This window comes from Lipotes vexillifer, unplaced genomic scaffold (genome assembly GCF_000442215.2).
Source record: "Lipotes vexillifer unplaced genomic scaffold, Lipotes_vexillifer_v1.1 scaffold613, whole genome shotgun sequence".
In the NCBI taxonomy this organism is placed as follows: Eukaryota; Metazoa; Chordata; class Mammalia; order Artiodactyla; family Lipotidae; genus Lipotes; species Lipotes vexillifer.
In genome coordinates this window covers 499,247-516,459 of record NW_006792345.1, presented here as the reverse complement: position 1 = coordinate 516,459, position 17,213 = coordinate 499,247, and the positions used below count along the sequence as shown (strand labels likewise).

The following is a 17,213-nucleotide window of genomic DNA, read 5'->3' as shown; positions in this document are numbered from 1 at the left end:
TTGAATATGGATTTAATTACCTCAGAAAAGGTTGAGCTTGCATTAAATGTACTGCTATAGCAGGAAACAGAGTCTTAATTGTATCTTTTTGCCTGAGTTTGCATATATCTCTTCTGTATCTTCCATATGATCCATCTACTTTTTCAAAAATTCATAATTATCAAGAAAAATCTGACACTGAAACATATAAGCAGTAGCTTTTAAAAAATAACAGCTTTTTTAAAAAAATGACTGCTGATAATTCTGTTTAAAAACTTTTCTTATAAGCTCTAAATTTGTCCTTTATTTCTCTGGAAGTGGAGAGCCCCTCCCTCTGCCAGATACTTAAGACAGCTTATCTTCTAGCCTTCCTGTCTAACACGGACATTGCAGGCTCAGCATCCTGAGTAAATTGTTTGGACTCATCACTTGATTTGCCTTTTTAAAATTTATTTATTTATTGGCTGAGTTTGGTCTTTGTTGTTGCGTGGACTTTCTCTAGTTGCGTCGAGTGGGGGCTATTCCTCATTGTGGTGCGCGGACTTCTCATTGTGGTGGCTTCTCTTGTTGCGGAGCATGGGCTCTAGGCTTGCAGGCTTCAGTAGTTGTGGCTCACGGGCTTAGTTGCTTCGCGGCATGTGGGATCTTCCTGGACCAGGGCTCAAACCTGTGGTCCCCTGCATTGGCAGGCAGATTCTTAACCATTGCGCCACCAGGGAAGCCCCTTGATTTGCCTTTTTATCTTGCCTGTGCTTATCCTCTCCTCTCCAGCAGCAGAAGAGGAAGAAGCTAAAATAATGTAAAGGATCTGCATGGAGTTTAGAATACTGGCTTAGAAATCAGTTCCATAGGTTACAGGACAAAAGACATTTTTTACTTGGTAGCTGTTCATATGATGATGACCTGGATTTACAGTTGCAAGCTCAGAATTAGTCCCACAGGCACAGCTGCTAAGGAAGATGATGCAGCCTGGCTGCATATGTCAGAGGTCTGGTGAGGCTACTTACCCCTTAATTGATGCCTTACAGTGCTCCTCAATTCAGGTTTTTCAGGGGGTGGGATGTGAATCATATCGGGGCAGGATAATTCTTTGCTCTGCAGAACTGTCCTTTGTATTTACAGAATGTTTAGCCTCCCAGGCCCATTCCTCCTAAATGCCAGAGGCACCCCTCCATGTTTGTAACAGTATAAAATCCCCCAGAGTTTCTAGACAGTCTCTCCCTAGGAGGGCTTTTCTACCTACTGTCAAATTCTAAGTCTACAGAGCCTTTAGAGGAGGAATGAAAAGAGATCCTTTGTTGGTGAGGGTAATGGGAACAGAAAAACTGATGAAGGGAAAAGTGATAGGCTTTTACATTTACTCACATATAAGCATTTCTGGTGTTCTTTTTTTCTTTCTACAGTTACAAGTTCCATCTGGTGTCATTTCCCCTTTCAATACAGATAATTTTTTTTAATCATTTCTTGCAGTGCAGATCTGCTGTGATGAATTCTCTCATCATTCATTTACCTTAAAGTGTCTTTTTTTGCCATCATTTTTCAAGGACATAGATACAGAATTCTGGATTTCAGCACTTTAAAAGTGTTGTTTGTTTTCTAGCCTCCTTTTTTTCTGATGAGTTGTTCCCTTTTATAGAATGACTCTTTTTAAAAATAAACCTTTTAGAACAGATTTACATTTACAGAAAAATTGCAAAGATAGTACAAATAATTCCCATAGACCCTGCACCCAGTTTCTCTTATTATTAACATCTTACTTTAGTATGGTACATTTGTTATACTTAATGAACCAATATGGGTACATTATTATTAACTAAAGGCCATACTTTATTGAGATTTCTTTAGTTTTTATCTAATGTCCTTTTTTAGTTCCAGGATCCCATCCAGGATATCCCATTACATTTGGTCATTATGTCTCCTTAAGCTCCTCTTGGTTATGACAGTTTTTTGAGGACTACTGTTCAGGTATTTTGTAGAATGTCCTTCAGTGGGATTTGTTTGTTTTTCTTATGATTAGACTAAGGATATGGGTTTGGGGAGGAAGACCACAGAGGTAAAGTGTCATTCTCATCATATCATATCATGTACTACCAGTATGAGTGATCAGTGTTGGGGTGACCTTGACCACCTGGCTGTTTGTCAGGCTTCTCCACTATAAAGTTTCTCTTTTAGGACTTCTTTAGTGGTCCAGTGGTTAAGAATCCGCCTTCCAGTGCAGGGGATGCAGATTCAATCCCTGGTCGGGAAGCTAAGATCCCGCATGCCGTGGGGCAACTAAGCCCACGCACCGCAACTACTGAGCCCACACACCACAACTAGAGAGGCTGTGTGCTGCAACTACAGAGCCCACGTGCTCTGGAGGCCGCATGCCACAACTAGAGAAAAGCCTGTGTGCCACAACGAAAAGATCCTGTGTGCCACAACTAAGACCTGATGCAGCCAAAACAAATTATAATAATAAAATAAATAAATAAATAAATAAAGTTTCTCTTTTCTCTCTTCCATGCAACACTCTTCAGGAGGTCATTGTGCACAGCCCACACTTAAGGAGTGGGGAGTTAGGCTTCCCCTCCTTAGGGTAAAGTATTACATATTTACTTGGAATTATTTCATCTGGATGATTCATCTCTTCTCTCTTTATAATTTATTCAGTCATTTATGTGTATCAGTATGGACTCATGGATATTTAATTTATACTTTGTATTGTAATACAGTGTTACTTATTTTTTTGATCAAATTATTTCAGCTTTGGCCATTGAGAGTTCTTTCAGTTGACTCCTGTGTCCTTTGACGTGTTGCCATTACCATGGGTGTTGGTTTTTTGTTTTGCTTTTTTGAGCACTTCCTTCTTTTCTGGTTCTGTAACATGCTCCAGGATCATCTTGTATATATTTCCCGTCCCAGTCCTAGAATCAGCCATTTCTCCAAGGAACCCTAGTTTCCATTTATTGGAGAATGATATTAGAAACCAGGCTCTGGGTATTAGGTGTACTTGTTACTACTAAGGTTCTGTTGCTTCTGGGCCTTCCCACTTGACAGAGCAAGGAAATATATGTGTGTATACTAATACCTATATATGCACATATCTATAAATATTTCTACATATAACCATTTGCATCTATATTAAGCTAAGAATAAGTTCATACTTAGGTCTCCAACTCTAATCCATTACATTCTAATCCATCACATTACATAGATCATTCTAATTTTCTCTCTGCTTATCTGTAAACTCCCACTCCAAAAGCAAGAAACCTGGCTGACACCAACCACCATCCATTTTCTTAATTGTTCAGTTCACTGAGCTCTCAGACTTAGAAGTTCTTAAACATAAGTAACATATTGTAAAGCCTTTGGAGTGCTGGTGCTTGGTGTGAAAGCTAATGTAAATTACTTTCTTCTCAACTTAAATCTTCCCTGGCTGGAATGCCTAACTGTGTACTTAACTTTTCTTTCTCCACTCACTAAAAATTTTTTATCAAGAACTTGTACCTAATCAAACTTATAAGCTTTTACACAGCAAAGGAAACCATAAACAAAACGAAAAGACAACCTATAGACTGGGAGAAAATATTTGCAAGTGGTTCAACTGACAAGGGCTTAATTTCCAAAATATACAAACAGCTCATATAGCTCAATATCAAAAAACAAACAACCCAATCGAAAAATGGGCAGAAGACCTAAAGAGACATTTCTCCAGAAAAGACATACAGATGGCCACTAGGCACATGAGAAGATGCTCATCATCACTAATTATTAGAGAAATGCAAATCAAAACTACAGTGAGGTACCACTTCACGCTGGTCAGATGGCCATCATTAAGAAGTTTACAAATAATAAATGCTGGAGAGGGTGTGGAGAAAAGGGAACCCTCTTACACTGTTGATGGGAATGTAAATTGGTGCAGCCACTATGGAAAACCGTATGGAGGTTCCTCAAAAAACTAAAAATAGAGTTGCCATATGATCCAGCAACCCCACTCCTGAGCATATATAAAGACAAAACTATAATTCAAAAAGATACATGCACCCCTATGTTCATAGCAGCACTATTCACAAGAGCCAAGACATGGTAACAACCTAAATTCCCATCAGTAGATGAATGGGTAAAGGAGATGTGGTATATATATACAATGGAATATTACTTGGCCATAAAAAAGAATGAAATAATGCCATTTGTAGCAACATTGATGGATCTAGAGATTAATATACTAAGGGAAGTAAGTCAGAAAGAGAAAGACAAATACCATATGATATCACTTACATGTGTAATCTAAAATATGTCACAAATGAACATATCTATGAAACAGAGACAGAGGACAGACTTGTGGTTGCCAAGGGGGAGGGGGTATGGAGGAGGGAAGGATTGGGAGTTTGGGATTAGTAGATGCAGACTATTATATACAGGATGGATAAACAACAAGGTCCTACTACTGTATAGCACCGGGAACTATATTCAGTATCCTGTGATAAACTATAATGGAAAAGAATATGAAAAAGAATATGTGTACATATAGCTGAATCACTTTGCTATACAGCAGAAATTAACACAACATTTTAAATCAACTGTACTTCAATAAAATTTTTTTTAATTGAAAAAAAACTTATAAGAAAACACAAATATAAGTATCTTAACTTGAAAATGACACAAAACTAGGTGGATCTTGGAACATATAACAACAAAAAGAAAGTATTCATTAGGTCAGCCTGCAAATAGGTTAAAAAAAAGTTAGTAACAAGGTTTTGTGGAGATGTGGCTTAAGTGACAGTTCAAGTGGAGGACAGCTGGGAACCTTCAATCATGTAAGCTCAGCATATGCTAACATGTGCCATGGCTGCTAAAAAAATATATTGAAGGCTTGGCCTGTATCCCTGTGAACATAATATTCAGATGAAGGAAGACATTAGTCTCATACTGCTCTTGATATTGGAAGTATTCATTCTTTGTTGAAAGAATCGAAAAAGACATTGAAAAATGATGTCCAAAAAAAGAACAGGATGGAAAAAGTCTATAAACATGTTTTATCAAACACAGTTTGGAATTTGAGCATCAAAATGAATAATGATAGTATTTTAGACCATTAAGTTAAAAAAAAAAATAGTAACTATGACTTCATACTGATGTAAAAATTAAAATAAATTGAAAGTTTGATGAGGAATGGAATACTTACCTGGTCTCGAAATACCTCCCTACAGAATGTTTAATAATTACTAGGGGAAAAAGAGTAACTTCACAGTACAAATGCCTGGAGGACATCTCTTTTACAAAATGATCAAAGTGAATGTCATCAGTAATGGGATATATCAAAACTGCACCACCTGGGAGTATTCACTGAAAAGAGCACAGCATCACTTCTGTGATGTTACTGCCAGAGGTATATGACCTGAGTCTAGCCACAAGGAAACACCAGATAAATCCAGAATGAGGGACATTATACAAAATAACTAGGCTGTAGACTTCAAAGGTGTCAAGGTCGTGAACATCAAGCAAAGTCTGAGAGACTATTCCAGACTGATGGAGACTAATGAGACATGACAGTTAAATGCAATGCATGGCTCTCATCTGGGCGTTTATAGGACATTACTGGGAAATTGAGTAAATTGAATGGACTCTTAGATTAGTAATGTATCAGTGTTAATTTCCTGATTTTGATGGTTGTACTCTGTTTATAAATGGTTTTTTGTTTGTAGAATACACACTAAATATTTGGGGGTGATGTGGCATCATGCTGGTAACTTACTCTTGAATGGTTTGGGGAAAAGGTTTTTATATGATATTTCTAACTTGTAAATGTTAGATTCTTTAAAAAATCTTTTTTAAAAAAGAATAATTTGGGACTTTGTGAATAATTAGTATGGAGAAAAGATTGAGGTGGAGCCCCAGGGAAGATGTCTTTGACTACCAGAAGGACTGTTGTGTAGAAGAGGAATTTTCATTGATTCTAGAAGGTGTTTCTTATATTTGATGGCATCTTACAGTTTATTGACAGGATACAGTGATGATGCACCTTACAGTTGATGGTATTTTACACCACCAGTAAGTGAAATACAGTTTATTCAGTGGTGCTTCCAAGAGCCATGAATGGGGCACTTAGGAATCAAGATTTTAGTTATAAAAAAGACCTTTCTAATGCTTAAAACTACCCATGGATAGAACCAGTTACCTACAAAGAGTAATTTATAGGGTGTTACTGTCTTATGTTGAAGATGACCCCTAAGAACTCTTGTAACTAAAAGATTTGATGACTCTCTTAGTGTCTGGTGATGTCTTCCTAATTACTTTCCTACCTTTCTGCCTCTACATGAAGGAAGAAAGTGGCTTTCTTTTCCATGCTGGTCTTTGCTCCTGCCATCTTTTCTTTTTTATGATGTAGAGATTACCTGATGAGCGCGTATAGGCAGGAGATAGTATAAGAAGAGAAATTGACATTTGAGTGCTGGGCATTGAGCCTTTGCTCCACTTGTGTGAGGTTGAAGAACTTCCTACTCAAGGAATAAAAGAACAAGGATTCAGTAGACCCTTGTTCTTTTTGAGGACAAACTACAGTTGAGGATCATCAGGAATTTTCAAGCAACTCTGGAATCGCTTGGTGGCTCACACATGGAGCTCCTGTATGTCAGCCTCGGGGCAGGAGGTTTAGGTTCAAACTTCAGCACAATTTCAAGTTAGTCAGTGTTGTGAACCTTGTGGGCATCAGCTGTATACCCATGGTGCTGGCATTTTCTTGAATCAGTACAGCTGCTTTCAAACCAGTGCACTTGCACAATGACAAAACTTCACCTTTCATTCTCTTGCTCCACACTCTGTGTCCCTCCTTTATCACAGTCATTCACTTCCCTGCCTGTCACTTCTCAGAGGGCTTGAATCCTGACAGACTTACCCACACATGGTCCTGCAATCATCCTGGCCAACTTCAGAATCCTTGTGGAGAGTGAACAGCGAAACCTAAAATTCTTTCCTCAGATCCTTTGACCATTCCACCTCACCAAGAACCTAGGCCTCATTATTTCCTGGAATTTTTATATTCTGGAGTCTCAACTCCAGTGTCCTATTCTCCGACTATTGCTTCTTTTTCTCTCCCTCTCCTGTCATTTGGGTTTGTTGAAGCTTCCTGTTCCTTGGGCTCTCTCTCTGTTTTCTCCCACTTATCCTCCTCCACACTTCACACTTGGATTCTACTTAGATCACAAGCCACTATTTCAGTCACTTTGACAGCTTCATTTGGTTAAGAAGTGTCTACCATCACATAGTTACCTTTAGGTCCATTTGCCTCCCAAAATGCCCTGAATGTCAAGGAGTTTGAATTTTATTTAGTTGATGGAAGGGACACATGAAAGTCTTTGAACAGAGGAATGACATGACAGATGTGTTTTAGAAAAACCACTGACAAATCACAGTAGGAGATCTATAATTGATATAACCTGTCATCCACATTGATCAGAATTACTGCTGTATTCATTTCATAATAGAATGTAACATCTTTTTTTCTCCCTTGAATTCTTTAAGGGGTCAGTGAAGACACAAGTGAATATGCTATGTTTGAAGAAGTGAAAATATTGTAGATTAACATCTGAGAAGGACTTAAGTCAGTGGAAGTGAGAGTTAAGAGAAGCCCTCAGATCATAAGTGAGCAGATTCATTGAGGCACAAGCACACAGGGCTCAGCCAGTCTGTGCAATGTGACTGGTAGGTTAGTACAGAAAATCCCTGACCTACACCTACCTGTTCCTTCAGCAGCAGCCATTCTAGACCTTTAAAGAAATTTTAATCTCTTTCACTTACAATATATGGTGTCTACTTTACATATAAAGAGGTCATTGAATTCTATAGGAATAACTGATGCCACTATCAGAAGTTATAAAAGTATCATTGCAGACACTTAATGTGGGAATGCAGCATTCCCCTGAGCTATTTTTTATGGGAAATTTCCTAAAATTATTTAAGAGCTTTAAAATTCCTTAAAACATTGGCAGCTGATTTGAACTTAACAAACAAGTTCATCTATTAAGGCATAAAACCTCTGCTAAATGGGATTTTGCAGGTAAGCTTATAGTACAAAAGTGAAAGAGCTTATAGTAAAAGCACTTTCTCCACTTGAGGCCTAGTGCCTCAAACAGTTCATCTGCTCTTTTCCTGTATCTGCCTTTCTAGAGTTAAAGTATCAGCTGCCCGGCTGAATTGGACTTGCCCTGAGAGTCATTCTCAGGAGCGGGGTGACGAAGACAGTTGAGGGGAGAGGCTGGTGATTTCTGATACTTCCCAACTGCGGGGACTCGCTGAGCTGAAGCTCAAATCCTCCTGGAAGCCAGGAGGATTGTGTTGGTCAGCAGATACCTGAGTGTTTCCCAAGGTGGTGGGAGAAATTAGAATAGGAGTTCCAAAATATTGTGGTGGGGGCTTTGTGGTTTCCTCCAAAGAATGCCTTCCTCTGCTTTCCATGAGTAATAATAATACAAGTAGAATAAGCTCAGTAAACTGTAGCATTTATTGAGCATCGGCCATGAAGCCTGCAGGTAATATCATTTTTTGAAAGAAGAAACTGAAGTTCAGAGAGGTTAAGTATCATGCTGGAATTTGAACTTAGACATTCTGACTTCAGAGCCCAAAGGAGGTTAATTCTGAGGTTCATTTTTTGGCCCCTGAAAATGGATTTTGTAGTCAGGATTATAGCAGCATTACCATATTTTTCCACTTACCCTTTTTTCCCATTAAAAAATAGAAGTGCTAAGTGTTGCGGGGAGGGGGACTCTTTTTTACAGAAAAAATGCCAACCCAGAAGTTCTGTTTATTTAGTAGGAAAAAAAGATAAGTAGAAAAATATTGAGTACAGAACCACTTTACAAAATGTAGAAGAAATCATAGTGTTAGAAAAATCAGCATTTTGCAAACACTATTATAGTAACTGTTTCAGGTGGGCATTAATGGGTGCTCAGAGCATTGAATGAAAGGTTATTATCAGCCAAGTGATAAAATTTGCCTTCATCGGGGCTTCCCTGGTGGCGCAGTGGTTGAGAGTCCGCCTGCCAATGCAGGGGACATGGGTTCGTATCCCAGTCTGGGAAGATCCCACATGCCGCGGAGTGGCTGGGCCCGTGAGCATGGCCGCTGAGCCTGCACGTCTGGAGCCTGTGCTCCACAACAAGAGAGGCCGCGATAGTGAGAGGCCCGCGCACCACGATGAAGAGTGGCCCCCGCTTGCCACAACTAGAGAAAGCCCTCACACAGAAACGAAGACCCAACACAGCAAAAATAAATAAATTAATTAATAAACTCCTACCCCCAACACCTTAAAAAAATTAAAAAAAAAAAATTCGCCTTCATCAATAAAGGTAAAACCCGACATATGCTTCCTGATGTAGCATGCTAGAAAGACATAACGTCACCTGTGTAGCATTCCAACCAAAAATGTTTACTTTGGAGATCTAATCATGAGGAAACAATCAGACAAATCCAGGTTGAGGGACATTTTTAAAACATGTTGCCTGGACTCATCAAAAAAGTTAATGTCGTGAATGACCAAAAGGGACTGAGGAACCTGTTTTAGATCAGAAGAGACTAACAAGAAGAGACAACTAAGCACAGTACCCACATCCTGATTAGGTACTGGGTACTCAACTAACCTAAACAGTTCTCAGAGTCATTATTAGAATCAGTCAGAAGTATTTTGAATGTGGACAGTATGTTGCAGAACAATGTCATATCAGAGCTCAGTTTCTTGAGTGTGATAAATGAACTGTGTCCTTGTTCTTAGGAGATAATACTGAAGTATTTAAGAAGGAAATGTCATGATGTTTGCAACTTATTCTCAATTGGTTCAGCAAAAATAAATACACACAGAAAAGGTGAAGCGTTACCAGTTGACAGATCTAAATATAAAGTGCATGAGTGCTCATATAGTATTGAAATTATACTGTAGGCTTGAAAATTCTCAAAAGAAGAATAGAATTGTTTATTAAAGTAGCCATACTCAAGCAGACGAAACAGATTCACATTAAAGAATAACAATGGAGAAAGTTTTCAATAAAATACATGAAATCAGGTATCACAACTAGGTTTTGACTTAATCGGCATCTGTGGCAAATTAATCCTGGCTGCTGGGCATGTTGAAACGCATGGGATTCTGAGGCCATATTCATGATTTATTAGTATTGTTTGCCAAGGGCTTCAGATGTGAGAGTGGTGATGAATGTTCCAAATATTTGTCATCTTTCCTTGAATGTTCACATCATTACAGTCTAACTAGTTCTTAACTCTTTATCAGTCACTACTTGATCTAACCCTAATTTTATCCTGAGCTTACATATTCTCTGGCATTAATATCCTCCCCCCACCCCACCCCACCCCACCCCAGAAGCTGGGCCAAGGCTTCACAGTCTTTAAAAGTGAAGTGTCTGAGGCAATCCTTAAATTAGGTTCTTTGAGCCCAGATCACCTTATATGGGTGGGGAATGAGGAAGTCTGTGAACCTCTCCTGAAATTAGAAGGGGGTGCCCTACCATCAGATTCTCTAAGGGATTTACGACCTAAAATGGTTGAGACTAATGCCTGTGCTGGTATTCTGATGATCTGCTGTAATTATTTTTCACTTTGTTTGACCAGCAGTGTTTTAATCTCCTTTCCTGTCACTCTTCCCAGTCTCCTCCATTGTAGTAGCATCATAAGACTACCTGTGTTTGGCTCCCCTCTCTAGTCCCTTTAAAATTGTCCTTTGCTCTTTGAGAGCAGATGCAGTTTTCATGTAATCAAGAGCAGGTGTAAAGGAAAAAGCACTCTTGTGTGTCTCTTTTACTACCCACACAGAAAACTTCACTTCCGACACTTCTGGTCACCAAATGTTTGTGGGGTTTTCCCCATACCAAGCAATTTTCAGCAACACTAGCTGGGTGTCCTGTAATTCAATTTGATTCTGACACTATCTGCCTGGGGTTAGCATCAGATCCCACAAGTTAAGGGCTCAGTCCCACAAGACATCCCACCCCCCCCCACGCCACCGCTTCAGAAGCCAGTTGCAAGTCCCACGTTGTCACCAGTACTTCTGACCCACTAGCTGTAAGTTGAGGTTCCCACAACCCCCTCCTCCGGTCCAAAAATTTGTTAGAATGGCTCACAGAACTCAGGGGAAAACTTACATTTACTGATTCATTATAAAGGATATAATAAAGAATACAGGTGAAAACGTACATAGGGCAAGGTGTGTGAGAAGGGGCTCTCTGGCATGCCATCCTCTCACCACCTCCATGTGTTCACCAATGTGGACGCCCTCTGACCTCCATACTTTGGCATTTTTATGCAGGCTTCACGGCTCTAGTCCCTCTCCCTCCCCAGAGGATTGAGGGGTGGGCTGAAAGGTCCAAGCTTCCCATCATGGCTCGGTCCCTCTGGTGACCTGCCCGCATCCTGCAGCTATCCAGGAGCCCGCCAAGATTCACCTCATTAGAACAAAAGACACTCCCATCACGCAGGGAATTCCAAGGCTTTTAGGAGCTCTGTGTCAGGAACCAAGGTCAGAGACCTAATACTAGAACAAAAGATGCTCCTAGTGCTGTCACTTAGGAAGTTGCAAGGGTTTTAGGAGCTTTGTCCCAGGAACCAGGGACAGAGACCAATATGTATCTTTTCTACTATTTCACAGCAGATAATTTTCCACTCTCTTTGCAAAGTGAATATTAAGGAGGCTTGATGATAGGGTATATGCTCAATAAATACTGTTGAAGGGATGGTTGAAATAATTAAATGCTTCTTCTCCCAAACAGCTTTCCAATTGAAATTAGGTGGTGCTCATTTAGTGTTGTTTGAATGAATGACATTACATGGATTGGTTCCCTTGGCTACCTGTGCAGCTTTCCCACCTCCTTTTCCAGCCTTGAGTCTTCAAGAGGGAGCCTCAGAACTGATTTCTAAAACCATTTGTACCTGGTGTGATTATAAAGCAATGAGACTGATTGTCATGTGTTGTTTGTGGGATCCGTCTCAGTTACTTTATAGCCATACCTGGTATCTTATACTGCAGATCATTGCCTGTTGAACAACATTTTAAAAGCACTTAAGGTTTCTAAATGGAAATTTTAAATGGTTTAGCATCGTTTTATGATTTTTTTTCTGACTTATCAGAACTCTTACTTCAGAAAAATAATTAGAGTTAACTTTGTTGCTTGCTTTAAGTTTGCAGTTTTCTTTCTGTTTTTGGATTTTTAATCAGTATTCTGATAAACTGCTGATAAATTCTGATGAAATGACTGGCACAATTTTGAATAAGGTTATACAAAGGTGTATGTTCCATTGGGCTAAACTTTTCATAAAACTTTTTATTATTAAATTTCTTTTCAGTTGTATATGGTCTTTTGACTGTACATTGTACAAGGATAGTCCTTTTAGTTAAATATGATAAATGAAACATATAAACTAAATACTTAGAAGTAGTAGTCATTGAAGCCTTCGAAAGGGCAAGTTTGGGGGGTTTTGATTTTGTTTTGGTGTTTTACATTTATATGCACAAACTTTATTCAAATTTAAGTAAATGGTTATAATTTTCTCTTTCCCAAAATAAAATGTCTGTTCTCCTTCCTTTGACCCCCACAGTCTCGGGGCCCTTTGAAGAAGGCCTATTGTAAAAGTTGCATGTTGCCACAGGCAGCTTCACCTTATGAAAGGATGATCACTGACAGCTGGATTGGTGATAGAAAGGCTTCTCTTTTTGCTTAAAAGAAAGTGGTAAATTACTCCCTTTCCGGAGAAGGAAAGGGATAGAAATTTCATGCCGTGCATAGGAGAGTCACTTGCCTTTACTGTATTACTGCTTATGTAATTGAAAGAACTGGACGACTAGGAGAGCAACTTACAAACATCCTTATAAGTAACTTAGATAGTGGCTGTAGCGGAACCTCTGGACAGCTGTTAGAAGCTGCAAATATTTTGATGCCAGACTAGTCCAGAGTTTTAAAGTTCGGGCATTTCTCAGGAAGGGTTTGATTTCCACAAGATTTCTGGGGTAAATGAAAAAGGAACCTTCCTCCAGTCTGACCTACACATAGGATCAAAGTTAGTTTCAACTGTTATTGATTAAAGATACCACCATTTGGCATTTTGCTGTTGGAACTCTATTATCAGATTTGTGTCCTAAATCAGTGAAATTATAAAACTGTATATCCTGTACTTCTGCTTCTTTCTATTCCTTGTGCTAGTTCTACACACAATAGGTGCTCCATAAACATTTGTAAGAAAGATTAATGTAAAAAGTACCAATTTTTGTACTATAAATGTTTTTCGCCTTTTTATAAGGAGTTGGGACTCTCGAAAGAACATTTTAAGATGGAAAAAGTTTTACAGTGAAAACCTGCCATGATTTTATCACATTTCTATTGGTGTATAATACAATGCTGTGTACCATCTTTTGTTACATTTGGCTGATTTAATAATCTTTTTTAAATATAGTTGTAAGGTAAGTTAATATGGTTCTTAACACTGCAATCATTTTATGCTTTAAGTGCGTTTAAGTCTTAAGTAGTACACAACAAGTTTCTGTTCCCACTTGTTGCCAGCATACCCAACTGCAACTTCATTTCATTTGAAAAGTTGAATCTGAAAACCCTTGCCATTAGCAAAAATTACAGTAGTTTTCCTAAGTAGCATTTTTATATATTTGATGTTCTATAAATTTTAAATGTCACTTGAGTATATATATTTATTTTACATTACAGGCACTGGAGATATTATTGCTGTCATGATTACAGAATTGAGGGGTAAGGATATTTTGAGTTACCTGGAGAAAAACATCTCTGTACAAATGACAATAGCAGTTGGAACTCGAATGCCGCCAAAGAACTTCAGCCGTGGCTCTCTAGTCTTCGTGTCAATATCCTTTATTGTTTTGATGATTATTTCTTCAGCATGGCTTATATTCTACTTCATTCAGAAGATCAGGTACACAAATGCCCGGGACAGGAACCAGGTGAGCTACCAGTACTCTATATTGATTGATGCTTACTGGCCATAATTCATAGACATCTGTTGTAATCATACATAATATGAATATTTTTTCATTAAAAAAAGTGGTAACCCTCAGTCATTTTAATATGTTGAAAACATATCTTCACAAGTATTTTAAGGACATTTGAAATACCTAAATGGAGAAATTATTAAATTTACAGTGATCACTTGGAATATTCCAGGTAAATGGTTAGCTTAATATCATAGTGTGATCTAGCTAATTCTGGTAATATGAAGAAATATTGCAAAGTTGCATTTTTAAGCTGGTAACATTTGTTGTCAGTGGCAGGGGAGTTGGGAGGGTGGGGAGGGAGACTTTTCATTATATATATTTTTGTTCCATGTGAAATTTTTTTCCCATGTGAATTTTGAACTATGTATTATCTATTCAGAAAAAATAAATTAAAAATAAATTATCTGTCCTATTTAAGCTTAGCCATGGGGCAGTGATGAGGTGGGGAAGGACCAATAGAAGAGATATATCTCGATAGTCATCCTAGAAATCCATTGACCAGCACAGTGGATTTCAGATGAATGAACAAAGACACAGAAAAGACAATATACTGCCCTGTAGTAAAGGGCTTGCAGATGGTTTTCTGTGAGTTTATTACTTAGTTTGTTTGATGTGCTGTATATAGAATATCTACCCTGGAGCCAGGTTTGAGGTATTAGGTCCCATTACCAGTCCTATGCTTTTCTAGGACACTAAGAAGTAAATTGCTTGGAGAGTGGTTTGAAGACAATTTTTATATAATACCATCCTCTCCTCAGAGTACATCTAAGTCCCCATGGTGGGGTGTGAAATTTTCATCCTTCCTCATTCTAGTGAAAAGAGCACAGACTTTGGTGTGGAGTTCAAAGGCTGACCTTACCATCAGTTTGCCCTTGTCCCTCTTGCACAGTTTTTTTAGCTTCTCAACTTGTTTCTGCATCTGAACGTATGTATAAAATATCTGAAAACTATAATTTATTGAACATTTGTGTGCCAGGCTCTGTGCAGCATCCTGTACATCTTTAAAATTTTTTATCATGATAATTTTTATTATTTATAATTTCAGGCTTACAGAAAGTTGCAAGAGTAATATAAAGTATTTCCTTGCCCAAATTCTCCAACTGTTAACATTTTACTATATTTCCTTTTTAACCATTTGAGAGTAAGTTTGAGATAAGATGCCCCTTTACCCTTAAATACTTCATTGTGTACTTTCTAAAAGCAAGAACATTCTCTTATATAACCACAGTCTATGATTATCAAAATAATGAAATTAACATTAATATCACTATCTGATCTATAGACCTTTTCTAAGTTTTGTGAAATTATCTTAATAATGTCCTTTATAGCAAAGAAAACCCTGGATTGATCCAAATTGTATGTTGTGTTCAGTTGTCACCTCTCTTTTAATCTGTTTCATGACATTGACATTATTGAAGAGTACAGGCCAGTTGTTTTGGATTTGAGTTTGTCTGATGTCTGATGTTCCTTCATGATTAGATCCAGGTTATATGCATTTTTGTCAGGAATACCAGTCCTTTACATTTGTTAGTTTTTTACTTTGAGATAGGTGTCATTTCACATACATTTATGAGAAATAATACAGAGAGATCCCAAATACCCTTCACCCATTTTCTCCCAGTGGTAAAATCTTGCATAACTATAGTAAATATCACAACCAGGATATCAACATTGATACAATCCACTGATCTTATTCAGATTTCTCCAGTTAAACTTGTGCTGGTGTGTGTATAGTTCTGTGCAGTTTCAGGTGACCACCTCCACAGTCAAGATACAGACCCATTATCACAGGGATCTCTTGTGCAAATTCTTTTATAGCCACAGCCACCTCTCTCCTACACCCCTGCATAACCCCTGACTACACTAGTCTGTTCCCCACTCTGTAGTTTTGTCACCTCAAGAATGCTGTATAAATGGAATCACATAGTATTTAACTTCTAGAGTTTGGATTTCTTCATCTAACGTAATTCCCTTGAGATCCTTCCAAATTGTTATATGTCAATAGTTTATTCCTTTTTATTGCTGAGTAGTATTCTATGGCTTGGATGTACTATAACTTGGTTAACAAAATTGTTTCCAGTTTTGGCTATTATAAATAAAGTGACTATGAACATTCATATACAGGTTTTCGTGTGAACATGAGTTTTCATTTCCTTGGCATAAATGTTCAAGAGTGCAATTTTTGAGTTATTATGATAAGCACATATTTAATTTTGTAAGAAACTGCCATACTCTTTTCCCAAGCAGCTGTACTATTTTACATTCCCAGTAGAAATGTATCCCTGATACAGTTCCTCTGCATTCTTGACAGCATTTGGTGTTGTCAGTATTTTTCATTTTAGCCATTCTGATAGGTGTATAGTAGTATCTCTTTTGTGATTTTAATTTGCATTTCTCCAATGACTACTGATGTTGAACATCTTTCATGTGCTAAATGCCACCTGTATATCCTCTTCAGTGAAATGTTTATTCGTGTCTTTTACCCATTTTCTACTGGATTGTTTGTTTTTTACTGTTGAGTTTTGAGAGTTCTTCATACATTCTAAATACAAGTCTTTTGTCAGAACTGTGGTTTGCAAATATTTTCTCCCAGTTTCTCCCAGGGTCTTTTGAAGAGCAAAATTTTTAATTTCGATGAAGCTTAATTTATCAATTTTTCCTTTTATAAATTGTGCTTTTGCTGGCAAGTCTAAAAAAAACTCTTTGACTACCCCTAGATAACAAAGATTTTCTAATTTTTTTCAAAAAGTTTTACATTTAAGTCCATGATCCATTTTGAATTAATTTTTGTGTAAAGTGTGAGGTTTAGGTTGAGGTTCCTTTTTTTGCTTATGTCTGTCCAGTATTGCACCTTTGTCTAAACCACAAAGCTTGATTCCTTGCCCAGTCTTTTCCTCCTTCTAATTCTTGTTTCCCAGCAACAAGTCACCTCTTTCAACTCTTTTACCTGTTCCTTCTGTTATTAACTTCATATAACTAAGTAGCATGCTATACTCCCTTTTAAAATAAATTAAAGGTGTTTTTTAAATATATTGCCATCATGAAAGAGTGAAAGTAAAATGATCAAGAGTAGCTCTAGGGCTTCCCTGGTGGCGCAGTGGTTGAGAGTCCGCTTGCCGATGCAGGGGACACGGGTTCGTGCCCCGGTCCGGGAAGATCCCACATGCCGCAGAGCGGCTGGGCCCGTGAGCCATGGCCGCTGAGCCTGCACATCCGGAGCCTGTGCTCCGCAACGGGA

General features: G+C 38.2%; 1 protein-coding gene across 1 annotated transcript in view; it reads left to right on the top strand.

Annotated features, from left to right (window-relative positions):
- The window catches only part of RNF130 (ring finger protein 130), a 107,417-nt gene that overhangs the window by 34,579 nt on the left and 55,625 nt on the right, over positions 1-17,213 (top strand). The window contains exon 3 of the mRNA XM_007465507.1: positions 13,674-13,924. Coding sequence (XP_007465569.1) covers positions 13,674-13,924 — 251 coding nt within the window. The remainder of the gene's footprint in view (positions 1-13,673; positions 13,925-17,213) is intronic.